This window comes from Nicotiana sylvestris, chromosome 7 (genome assembly GCF_000393655.2).
Source record: "Nicotiana sylvestris chromosome 7, ASM39365v2, whole genome shotgun sequence".
Lineage (NCBI taxonomy): Eukaryota > Viridiplantae > Streptophyta > Magnoliopsida > Solanales > Solanaceae > Nicotiana > Nicotiana sylvestris.
The window spans coordinates 151,355,481-151,367,708 of NC_091063.1; the positions used below are offsets into that span (position 1 = coordinate 151,355,481).

The 12,228-nt window shown below is 34.7% G+C and overlaps 1 protein-coding gene across 1 annotated transcript; it reads right to left on the reverse strand.

Moving 5' to 3' along the window:
* Positions 1–6,614: 6,614 nt before the first annotated feature.
* LOC104223127 (actin-71) lies at positions 6,615–10,987 on the reverse strand. The gene is made up of 5 exons (XM_009774494.2): positions 10,880–10,987; positions 9,452–9,514; positions 8,934–9,327; positions 7,626–8,239; positions 6,615–6,973 (listed from the first exon to the last, which is right to left on the reverse strand). The coding sequence occupies exons 2-5, from the start codon at positions 9,509–9,511 to the stop codon at positions 6,908–6,910; spliced, it is 1,134 nt and encodes a 377-aa protein (XP_009772796.1). The 5' UTR covers positions 9,512–9,514; positions 10,880–10,987; the 3' UTR covers positions 6,615–6,907.
* Between the last annotated feature and the right edge of the window lie 1,241 nt (positions 10,988–12,228).

A 12,228-nucleotide genomic window follows, 5' to 3' on the forward strand; every position in this document is an offset into this window, starting at 1 on the left:
GTACACTGAGGTGCATGGCGGCTTTGGTTTCGGAGGCGGAACGGAGGGGGCATTTCGCTGTTGGACTTTGCCAAGGCTTTCGATCTAGTCATTGCGAACTCGAGTTTTACGAAGCGGGATGAACATTTGGTTACTTACCAAAGTTCGGTGGCGAAGACTCAGATTGACTATCTCCTCCTCAGGAGATGCGACAGAAGGTTGTGCGAGGACTGCAAGGTTATCCCAGGTGAGACCCTCTCAACGCAGCATAGGCTTTTGGTGATGGACATTTGTATTAGGATAAGGAGGAAGAAGAGGTCAGTACAAGGACGCCCCAAGATTAGGTGGGGCGCCTTAACTAAGGATAAAGCTAAGGAGTTGGAAGGAAGGTTATCGGCAATGGGAGCTTGGAGAAGTAGTGGGGACAGAAACACAATGTGGTCGACGACGGCGGACTGTATAAGAAAGGCGGCGAAAGAGGTGTTAGGGATATCTACGGGCCACAATGGTAACCACAAAGGAGATTGGTGGTGGAATGCAGTTGTCCAAGGTAAAGTGGAAGCAAAGAAGGCGGCTTACCTGCGGTTAGTAGGGAGCACTGACGAGGAGGAGAAGAGTATAAGGTAGCTAGGAATAAGGTAGCTAGGAAGGAGGCGAAGATGGCAGTGACGGAGGCTAAGACGACAGCGTTTGCTCATCTGTATAAGGAACTAAGGAACAAAGGTGGGGAGAAGAAGTTATTCCGACTCGCTAAGGCGAGAGAGAGGACAACTCGGGATCTGGACCAAGTGAGGTTCATAAAAGATGATAACGGCAAAGTTTTGATGAGAGATGACCAGATTAAGAGGAGGTGGCAGACCTACTTTCATAAACTTCTAAGTGAAGAAGAGGATCGGGATATTATACTTGGGGAATTGTGGAATGCCGACAGTTCCCATGAATTAAGTAATTGTAGGGACATTGAGATCGATGAAGTCATGGAGGCAATGCGTAAGATGAGAAGGGGCAGAGCTACCGGGCCAGACGAAATTCCGATTGAACTTTGGCCGTGCGTGGGTAGAGCAGGCTTGGAATGACTTACTGGATTGTTTAGTGTTATATTCAAGACTAATAGGATGCCTGAAGAGTGGAGGTGGAGTACAATGGTCCCGTTGTATAAGAACAAAGGTGATGTCCAGAGCTGTAACAACTATAGGGGCATCAAATTACTAAGTCATACCATGAAAGTTTGGGAGAGAGTGGTAGAAATGAGAGTGCGAAGGACGGTGTCTATTTCAGACAACCAGTTCGGGTTCATGCCGGGGCGATCTACCACAGAAGCTATCCACCTTATTAGGAGGATGGTGGAACAGTACAGGGATAGGAAGAAGGATCTCCACATGGTGTTTATTGATCTGGAGAAAGCGTACGATAGGGTTCCTAGGGAGGTCTTATGGAGCTGCTTAGAGGATAAAGGGGTCCCGGTTGACTATATTAGGGTGATTAAAGACATGTATGCTGGAGCTAAGACTCGGGTTAGGACAGTAGGAGGCGACTCTGAACACTTTCCAGTTATTACGGGGTTGCACCAAGGGTCTGCGCTCAGCCCATTCCTATTTGCCCTGGTGATGGATGCACTGACTCATCATATTCAAGGGGAGGTGCCATGGTGCATGCTATTTGCTGATGACATTATTCTAATTGACGAGACACGAGGCGGCGTCAACGAGAGGCTAGAGATTTGGAGACATGCTCTTGAGTCTAAAGGTTTCAAGTTGAGCAGGACGAAGACGGAATACCTCGAGTGCAAATTTGGAGTTGAGCCGACGGAAGCGGGAGTTGAAGTGAGGCTTGACTCTCAAGTCATTCCCAAGAGGGGTAGTTTCAAGTACCTTGGATCGGTTATTCAGGGGATCGGGGAGATTGACGAGGATGTCACACACCGTATAGGGGTGGGGTGGATGAAGTGGAGGTTAGCGTCGGGAGTCTTGTGTGACAAGAAAGTGCCACCGTTACTAAAAGGTAAGTTTTATAGAGCAGTGGTTAGGCCTGCCATGTTATATGGAACTGAATGTTGGCCGGTAAAGAACTCACACATCCAGAAGATGAAAGTAGCAGAGATGAGGATGTTGAGGTGGATGTGCGGGCATACAAGGATGGATAAGATTAGGAATGAAGATATTCGAGAGAAGGTGGGTGTGGCCCCCATGGAGGACAAGATGCGGGAAGTAAGACTCAGATGGTTCGGGCACATTCAGAGGAGGAGCACTGATGCACCGGTGAGGAGGTGTGAGCGACTGGCTATAGTGGGCACGCGGAGAGGTAGAGAGCGACCTAAGAAGTATTGGGGAGAGGTGATCAGACAGGACATAACGCGACTTAGGATTACTGAGGACATGACCCTTGACAGGGAATTATGGAGGTCGAACATTAAGGTTGTAGGTTAGGGGAAAGTTGTGAATATTTCTACAGCACAATAGAGTGAGACTAGCCAGTTAGGAGTTAAACTAAGAATGTCATTGGTCATCTATTGATGCAGGGCTTTACCAGCTAGTTTTTACTATACCAGCCATCTATTTCGTATTTCGTATTCTGTATTTCATATCTCTTATATTGCTGTTATTTTATTATGCGTTTTTATGGTACTAATATGTCGTCTCTTGTTGCTTTCTTGAGCCGCCTCCTGGAAGCAGCCTCTCTACCCTTTGGGGTAGGGGTAAGGTCTGCGTATATATTACCCTCCCCAGACCCCACTTGTGGGATTATACTGGGTCGTTGTTGTTGTTGTTGTCGTTGTATATTTGGCATAATAGTAAAAAAAAACCTTTTTATAGTTTGGCTATGGAAGATGTTATATTATATTTTGTATTATATTAACCGGATATGTTTCAGTTTGTGTTAAGTTAATGTTTGTGTAATTGTGTTACTCGTATGATTGTGTGAAGTTTTCTTGAGATGCTTATCTTATACTAGTATTAGTACCCGCGCGGATGCGCGAACACTAATCATGTCAAATATTTAAGTTATTTAAATTGTATGTAAATAATTTTAAAATTTACATTTTCTCAGTAAATATAGATAATCATTGGATAGTAACTACATGAAAAAAATTAACCATTTCTTCTATTTTTCTTTTTTGATATCATTCTTGCACATGTCATTGGATCCTAAAAATAGTTAGGAAGTAAAATAATAACTCATATTTATGACAAAACAATCAAATGTTGAGACAATGAATGACTTTTTGGATTAGACTTAACTCTTTTACTACTACTTGAACTCTTATTTGGTGTGTTGATATCTCTTAAAAAATATTTCTTTCTTAAATTTTAGTTTCTAAAATATTATTTTTTTAATAGTAATTATTTTTATAATAATATAATTAAAAATATTATTCTTCATTCAAAACTCATTTTAGTTGACTATCTAAAAATATAAAAAATTCTTTAGCTAGTGAATTTTTTTACTCCATTTTGATGTTTGACATTAACCATATTAAATATCTGAGTTATTTGAATTATATGTAAATAACCTTAACATTTAAACTTTCTAAATAATTATGGATAATTGTCAGATATTAATTAAGAAACAGTACATGAAAAAAGACTAATATTTTCTCCATTCTTATAGTGATAATTTTATTTTTGCACTATTCTCATAGGTGTAATTAGAACTTAAAAATAGCCATAAAGTGAAATAATAACTCATACTTATGGCAAAACACAAAGGTTAACACGATATAAACGATTCTTTGATTACGACGTGACTCTTATACTACGACTTGAACTCTTATTTGGTATGATTTTATCTTTCAAAAACTATTTCTATTTTGAAATTTTAATTTCTAAAACTTTATATATTTTAATAATGATGCAAGTGAAGATATTATCCTTAATTTAAAATTCACTTTAGTCGGCTATCTAAAATTTAAATGATTCTTTGGCCGAATTTATTTCAGTATGACTCCACATTAAGTTTTTGTAGCCCCAAAATTTGAATTTTTAATACCCTATATATACAAAAAATTTGTTCTTTGATTCATTAAATGTTAAATTAGTTGATTATTATTATAAAATATTTCATATGTTGTCTTAAAATTGTCAAGTAGTTTATTTTTCGACATCATACTTGGCTTAACCTAAATGCAAATAACTCAAATTGCATTCCAATTCAAATTCGAATATCATATCAGTTTGTTAGTAATAATGATTTTTTTTTTAAAAACGACACATAATGTAAATTAAAAAAAATATTCTAAGATATCCTTATCTTATAATCTATGTATTTGAGTTGAAACAAAAATATTTGAAATCAATGAAATTAACTTTCAAATATTTTATACTAAACAAAGATGAAACATAAGAAAAAATTTGTTGTCATCTTTTATTTCTAGTTTTAACCTTTTTTCAATATTTATTTTCTTTTATCGTATTTTTTATGTCATTATTTATTTTGTTACAAAAAATTAATTTATTTCACTATAAAAGGATGAGTTTTAATAAAAATTGTCTACATATGAACTTTAATTATATTTTTAGTCTTTGGTTGAAATTATTTCATATTTTTCTTTTGGCTTTATCTAATCAGCCGAAATAGGTGCTCACCCGATTAAATAAAAAAATTGAATGATGTGTAATTTATATATAATCCATATATAATATGTGTACAATCATGTGTTGTTGGTATATCATCTATTTATATTAGCTATAAAAATTAAACAATAAATATAGCCGAATATTATATAAATATTTCATAAGATTTCGTTTTTTTTAATTTATCCATGATATAACTTCTATTATAATAATTTTAAAACTCTCTACTAATGTTCAGAAATATCTTATCTTTTTATTATCTTTGAATTAAAAAAAAATAAAGGCGTTTTCCAAAATAATTTGTTTACATTTAAAAAAAAATATTTCAAGTCATACCAATTTTTCTTTATATATACTTTTTGTTACACTTAAAAGTCGCTATCGAAACTATAAATTAGAAACCAATTTATCTCTTGTTGAGTTTTAAAAAAAAACCTTTCACATAATCTAATGATTCAAAACTAATATTTTTCAACGAAAAAAATATTATACCCTTACAATATTGGCTTGACTACAGCTAAATGAAGGGGTTTCAGCTTATACCTTTCAATTCCTTGAATGTGCTAAATTAAAATTAATGATAGTAATTGTATAGTCAAAGTTTTGTTATTTGTTTGATGTCCATTTATGCAAATTGACTCTTCAAACAAATATTCTTCAAGAAGAAAAAGAAACAACTTTTTTTCTTAATATTGACTGATTTTGTGATGTTTCTTTCTCCAGCATGTATGTTTACTTTATTATATATATAAATAAACTTTTATTTGGTTTTGTAAACTCTTTTTTGTTATTTAGATAAACATAGACGTGCACCCTATATATTACATTTATTTTTAAAGAATTTCATTTTATTCAAATCTAGCTACAGTGTTTCAAAGAACTATACTTATAGGATTTTAAATGTGAAAGAGTTTTATAGTTATATGGAGTAGTTTTTTTTTGCTAGAGGCGAAGTAATATTTAAATAATTAGAAAAAATAACAAAAGTTCCTAACATGATTGCATATGATCATTAACCGAATTAAGTATAATAACATGATAAAAAAAGATAAATTTTATTTTAATTTAAATTCAAATTTTAGAACTTTATCTATAAATTCAAAACTTTATATTATTATATTATATTATATTATATTATATTATATTATATTATATTATATTATATTATATTATATTATATTATATTATATTATATCTGTATTTAACTAAAATAGTTAAATATAGAATAAAGTTACCATATACTATTGATATTTATTAGCTTGCCACTTGGCTTAACCATAATGTCAATTATATATATTAACTTTCTTGCTTTAATAGATATATAGATTAGAAAATTTTCGCAAATCATATAAAAAATCAACATACACAATTTGGAAATATTTATTAATGATCAATAAATAAAATATGAATGAAATGCAACAACCTTAGAAGAATGTAAACTTTAGTCATTTTTTTTAAAGATAGAAGAAAATTACGATAAACGTAAATACCTAAACATGTAAAAGGACTAAGATCCGTTATGTGCGAGATCCGGGAAAAAGTCGAATCACATTATGTTTTGTGTATGTAGTCTTATTTTGCTATTTTTGTGACTTAAACCCGTAATTTTTATTTATACGGCGGTAACTTCTAATATTGCATCGAATCTCCCCTTCACAACAACAAAACGAAATGTATAATTTAGTAAATATATTTTTGTTTAATGATCTTTTTGCGATGTCGATGCTTAGATGGAAGGATTTGAAACTACCAAGTCAATGTTTGTGTGATTTTTTTTACTATTCCTAACCATTTTAAGAAAAGTTAAATCTGTGTAAAAACAAGTCTTTAACTTACTAAACAAATTTAGCATATCAGTTGAGTTCTCTGGCGCCGTGGCTGCGCTATAAATATTCTCAGATTCAGTAACCTTTTGACTTTTGTCTTTAATATTTCAATTTCAAGATCTCAAATCACACTTTGGGGACGAGGGACAAAGTGCCACTTAAACTTCAATATATTTTATCGGGATTTCTCTTATTATCTCTTCGTTAAGAAAATAGAAATAAGGTCCAGTCTATCACATATTAAAATTTGATGATGCTCTATAATTGTAGATTTGTACATTGCTTTGACATAGGCATAAAAATGAACAGTTCTATTCAGCTGAAAAACTTATTAGATGGTCCTCTTGAAATGGTACTGCAGAAAAAGAACAAAATATAGAAATACAACATGATATTTTGAATACAATTGATTAAAAGTAAAGAACTAAAAATTACACCAACGATATATAGAGATGAAACCAAAAGAAGAGGGGTCATTGCCATCAGAAACTCAAATCTTGAATCCGACTCAACTGCCTTATCATTTTATGATTAGAAGCACTTCCTATGCACAATGGAGGGGCCAGACTCATCATACTCTGCTTTAGCAATCCACATCTACAATCCAAAGAATTATAAGTATGTTAATTATCATCATTAACATAAAGATAAATGAGTTAACCAGTTGAGAAGGAGAATATATGTATAAGAATAAAGGAATATGCCCCTCTTTGGTTGGGAGCGATAAACTCCCATAGTGGTCTTTCTACGGCGCGAACTGAATTAGTCGAGACAGTGGATTTCAGAGAAAATCGGATGGTTAAACATACAAAAAAAAATAAAAATGCTAAACCTCCCATAGCGGGCTCGCTACAGCGTGATCTGGATTAGTCCAGCCAGTGTATTTCAAAAACCAAATGGTTACACCCCAAAAGAAAAAAGAAGGAACATGCTAACCGACCTCAATAATGGGCTTTCTACGGCATGATCTGGATTAGTCGAGCCAGTGAATTCCGAAAACCGGATGGTTAAACTAAAAAAAATGCTAACCGCCCCCATATTGGGCTTTTTATGATGAAATCTGGATTAGTCGAGCCAATGAATTTCGAAAACCGGATGGTTAAACCCAAAAAACAAAAAACAAAGAGAAGGAAAATGCTAACCCCCAATAAGTGGGCTTTCTACGGTAAGATCTGGATTAGTCAAGCGAGTGGATTTTAAAAACCGGATGGCTAAACTCAAATAACCGAAAAAGAAGGAAAATACTAACCTGCTGGAAGGTACTGAGGGATGCCAAAATGGAACCTCCTATCCAGACACTATACTTTCTTTCAGGAGGAGCAACCACTTTGATCTTCATGCTGCTTGGTGCTAAGGCTGTAATCTCCTTGCTCATTCTGTCAGCAATGCCAGGAAACATAGTCGATCCACCACTAAGTACAATATTTCCGTAGAGATCCTTCCTAATATCCACGTCGCACTTCATTATAGAATTGTATGTCGTTTCATGAATTCCAGCAGCTTCCATTCCAATCAAGGCAGGCTGGTAAAGAACTTCAGGGCATCGGAAACGTTCAGCCCCAATAGTAATCACTTGTCCATCAGGCAGTTCATAGTTCTTCTCGACAGAGGAGCTTGTCTTGGACGTCTCCAATTCTTGCTCAAAATCAAGAGCAAGATATGCCAGTTTCTCCTTCATATCCCTCACAATTTCCTTCTCAGCAGTTGTAGTGAAGGAATATCCACGTTCAGTGAGAATTTTCGCCATGTACTCGGTGAGATCACGACCAGCAAGATCGAGACGTAGGATAGCATGAGGGAGTGCATAACCTTCATAAATAGGAACTGTGTGGCTGACACCATCTCCAGAATCCAGGACAATACCTGCAAGAAATTTGCGTAAATTTCCAAGAATAGGAATCCTATTCGGCTGCAATTCATTCCATGTTTATCACCTATACAATTTGATAAATAAACCACCCCAGGTCACAACATCTGAACCGGTGCAATAAGCTCCCGCTATGCGCGGGGTCCGGGGAAGGGCCGGACCATAAAGGTCTATTGTACGCAACCTTACCCTGTATTTCTGCAATAGGCTGTTTCCACGGCTCGAACCCGTGACCTCCTGGTCACATGTCAACAATTTTACCAGTTACGCCAAGGCTGTCACAACATCTGAACCATTTGCACAATTACAATAACTGCTATTTCATTCGCCAATTTTTTCCAGTACACTCAATAAAAGTACTTGGTAGTTGGTATTCCTTATTAAGGTCTGTTAAAGTTGGTTCTCCAAAAATTTGGTCTATTAGTCCAAACAAAGTTTAAAAAACCAGCTAGGATTTTCCCATATTGTCGAACATTTCCCATCCATATACACAACTACTCCAATCGCTCCACAAAAAGGTCATCAAACTATATTGTTAGAAGAAAATATCACCTTAATATGATCTGCTAGATTTATCATGATACTATTTTACATCAATGACTAGAACTAGCTTAAATGGATTTCCTTATTATTGACACAAAAACACAGTTAACACTCAAAAGCAAAAACTACAGTGTGCAAATATCTTACCAGTTGTACGTCCACTAGCATACAAAGACAGAACAGCTTGAATTGCAACATACATTGCTGGTGCATTGAACGTTTCAAACATTATCTGAGTCATTTTCTCACGATTAGCCTTCGGGTTAAGAGGTGCTTCAGTGAGCAGAACCGGATGCTCTTCAGGAGCAACTCGAAGTTCGTTGTAGAATGTATGATGCCAAATCTTTTCCATATCATCCCAGTTACTTACTATCCCATGTTCAATAGGATACTTCAGTGTGAGAATACCACGTTTCGACTGTGCTTCATCTCCAACATATGCATCCTTCTGTCCCATGCCTACCATCACCCCGGTGTGACGGGGACGACCAACAATGCTAGGAAAAACAGCCCTTGGTGCATCATCTCCCGCAAATCCAGCCTGCAATAAAATATCAAATTGTTTTTAACCATATATTGCTTCCTAATTTTACGGAGAGATTAAAAACTAGGATGAATGAGGAAATTTAAAAGAAACTGCTAACAACTGGAAGCAAATTCATTACCTTAACCATTCCAGTTCCATTGTCACAAACAAGAGGTTGAATGTCCTCAACATCGGCCATTTTCTAAAAGTTTCACACAAGTAAAAAAGTTATAACCAACTCAAAAACAAGGCTAACGAAACACGAATGAAACCTTTTACTATCTGAAGAAGATTTGAGTGCTTTGTCCAATACATTAGGCAGCTTAGTAACAAAAGATTCAAACATTGACGGCAAAGGTAGTGTATTTCAACAAACACATTTCAGAAATGAAATGAAATAGCTTGTCTCTGCTCGTGTTTTCAGTATTTGGTTTTTTTAAGCCCAAATCAAATCCTTATAACTCAAGTTTGGTTTTGGTTTGATTTGATTTTTAATATTTTTAATCAGAGGAAAAATCATTATTTGTCCAAAAATTATATATCCAAATAGCGAAACTTTAGAAAAATATAGCAGGTACAGATTTTTCTGTTCACGTTCATTCAACTACATAATACTAGGACATCATGATAATCCCAAACTTAGAGCAATACTTCATTCCTGTTCATCATATTAAAAAAGGAGTAAGAATCTTGTTCACTCATGTAAGATGTAAGATGAAACAGTATTTAATAAAAACATAAATTAGGACCAAATCAGTTACTCCAGATGGATATCAAAATTAATGTGTTAGGTCAACGAACAAAGTACCACATTGGTAGCTGAAAAGATTGAGAGCCTACATATAAAGTGTAGGGATGTATGAGACCTTTTGGGGAAAAACGTGCTGGCTTGTCTCAAATCGAACAATATCACATCATGTTAAGAATATCTTTGGGTTGGTTTAGCCCAACACGATGAGACACAAATATTCAGTCAAGCAGACGCCACGTGTGCGATATATAATTGTACCAAAATATAAAGCCAATGCATCATAAAATTGCAAGCTGATTTCCAATAAAATTTTACAATTTACACCTCATTTTCAAAATTCCATTTGAACCTAAACTATTCATGTTCTTTTTCATTATTTTGGTAATTGATCGGTTCGTAGACACATGCTTACACTATTATGCAAGCTGAATTTGTATTCCGGAACGGTAATTTCCGAAAACTTAATGACGATCACAAGAAAATGAATATGCAGAACTCAAAATACTTGTAAAAAGGAAATTAAATCGATCATAATTTCACCTCTGCTTTGATTTCAAAAGCCTAAAATTGTAACTATAGGCTGTATAGGGTATTCAAAGGCGAAGGAGGAAATAAAAATGAACAAAAAAAGCAGAATAGTCATCTTTGTCACCTTAGTTTCAACAATAACAAAAGGGGGCGCAACTATTCAGGTTAACTATAGTTCATACACATGCTAAATTCTAATTAAAAACTTAAAATGAACTCAAATATACGTAAAATCTAACAAGAAAAAAAAAAAGCAAATAGTAAAAGGGATGAAATAAACATTCTCACCTTTGTTGCTGAGCTTTTCTTTTGAAAACCGTAGAGAATGTGAGAAAGAGTTTCGACGTAGAAATTAAATAAGACGTAGGAGTATAGAATAGGAGATATAAGGGCATGGATGTAAGAAGAACAGAAACCGAGAGAAACGCTTTATGCATTCATGACTCGATTCTTTTGCCTTATTTCTCGATTGATTTGTATTCTTTCATTTTAGTTTTTAGCCTTTGAAAAATATTTTCCTATTTCAATGGCCGTTATAAATTTTTCCAAGGTTAGTAAAGGGAAAGTAATTTGAAAATTGAAACTTCTACATATAAAATTTCTAAATGGGTTTTTACGATAAATATTGATTATTTTTTGGTAACTATCAACTTTCATTAATTATCAAGTAAAATATTTACAAATCCAACTAGACTTTATAACTCACTTTGTTGATCATATATCAAACAAAAGAACCTCACTGATGGAGACTATCCTGTACACCTTAGCTATGAAATATAAAATTCTGTAGAGGTATCCTAAGGTTATGAGCAACGCGAACATGACAAGTATAAGCTATTTCTCTAGCTATAACATCACTTGTACTTTCTTTCTGCACAAAAATTCTGTTATTTCGCTCAATCCATATTGCCTAGATGAACTCTGTATGTATCATTTTCACAATTCTTGCTTGTTTTGTCTTTTCCTCTTATACTTTGCTCTATCCAGTTTTGCATTTGATCCCATGAAGTCATTGTTGGCCAAGCAATTTGTATCCAAGCCATTAGCTTACCCCACACTCGTCTACTAAATTCACAATCAGCAAATAAGTGATCACTGCTCTCCTCTACTAGTTTGCACATTTGACACCTTGTATCTATTTGCATTCCCCGGCTTTTCATCCTTGTTGCTGTGAGTAGTTTGTCTTGAAGTTGGAGCCATGTTATGAAAACTGTTTTCGGCCTTGCTGCATTCATACACATTAGATCCTTCTAGGTAACTTCTGGTAATTTCCCAATCATTTTCAGGTAAATGCTCCTAATTATGCTTCTCCTGCCTAATGAATCATGATCCACAATGCTCGACTCCTTCTTTGCCTTGAATATTTTCCTTGCCATCCAGCTTGCTTACTGGGGAATAGGCATATTCACTAATTGTTTCCCATTTATGTAATACACATGTATCCATTTGATCCATAGAGTATTTTTTTACTATGTAATTCCTAGCATGTTTTAGCTATAGTTGCTTTGCTCCAGATCTTCAAATTTGTGAGGTTTAGACCTCTAGTTGATTCTGGCACACACATTTTACTCCAGGACACCAATGACTTTTTAGTAATTTCATTTGCTCTAGACCAAATATAGCTTCTGCAGTAAGCT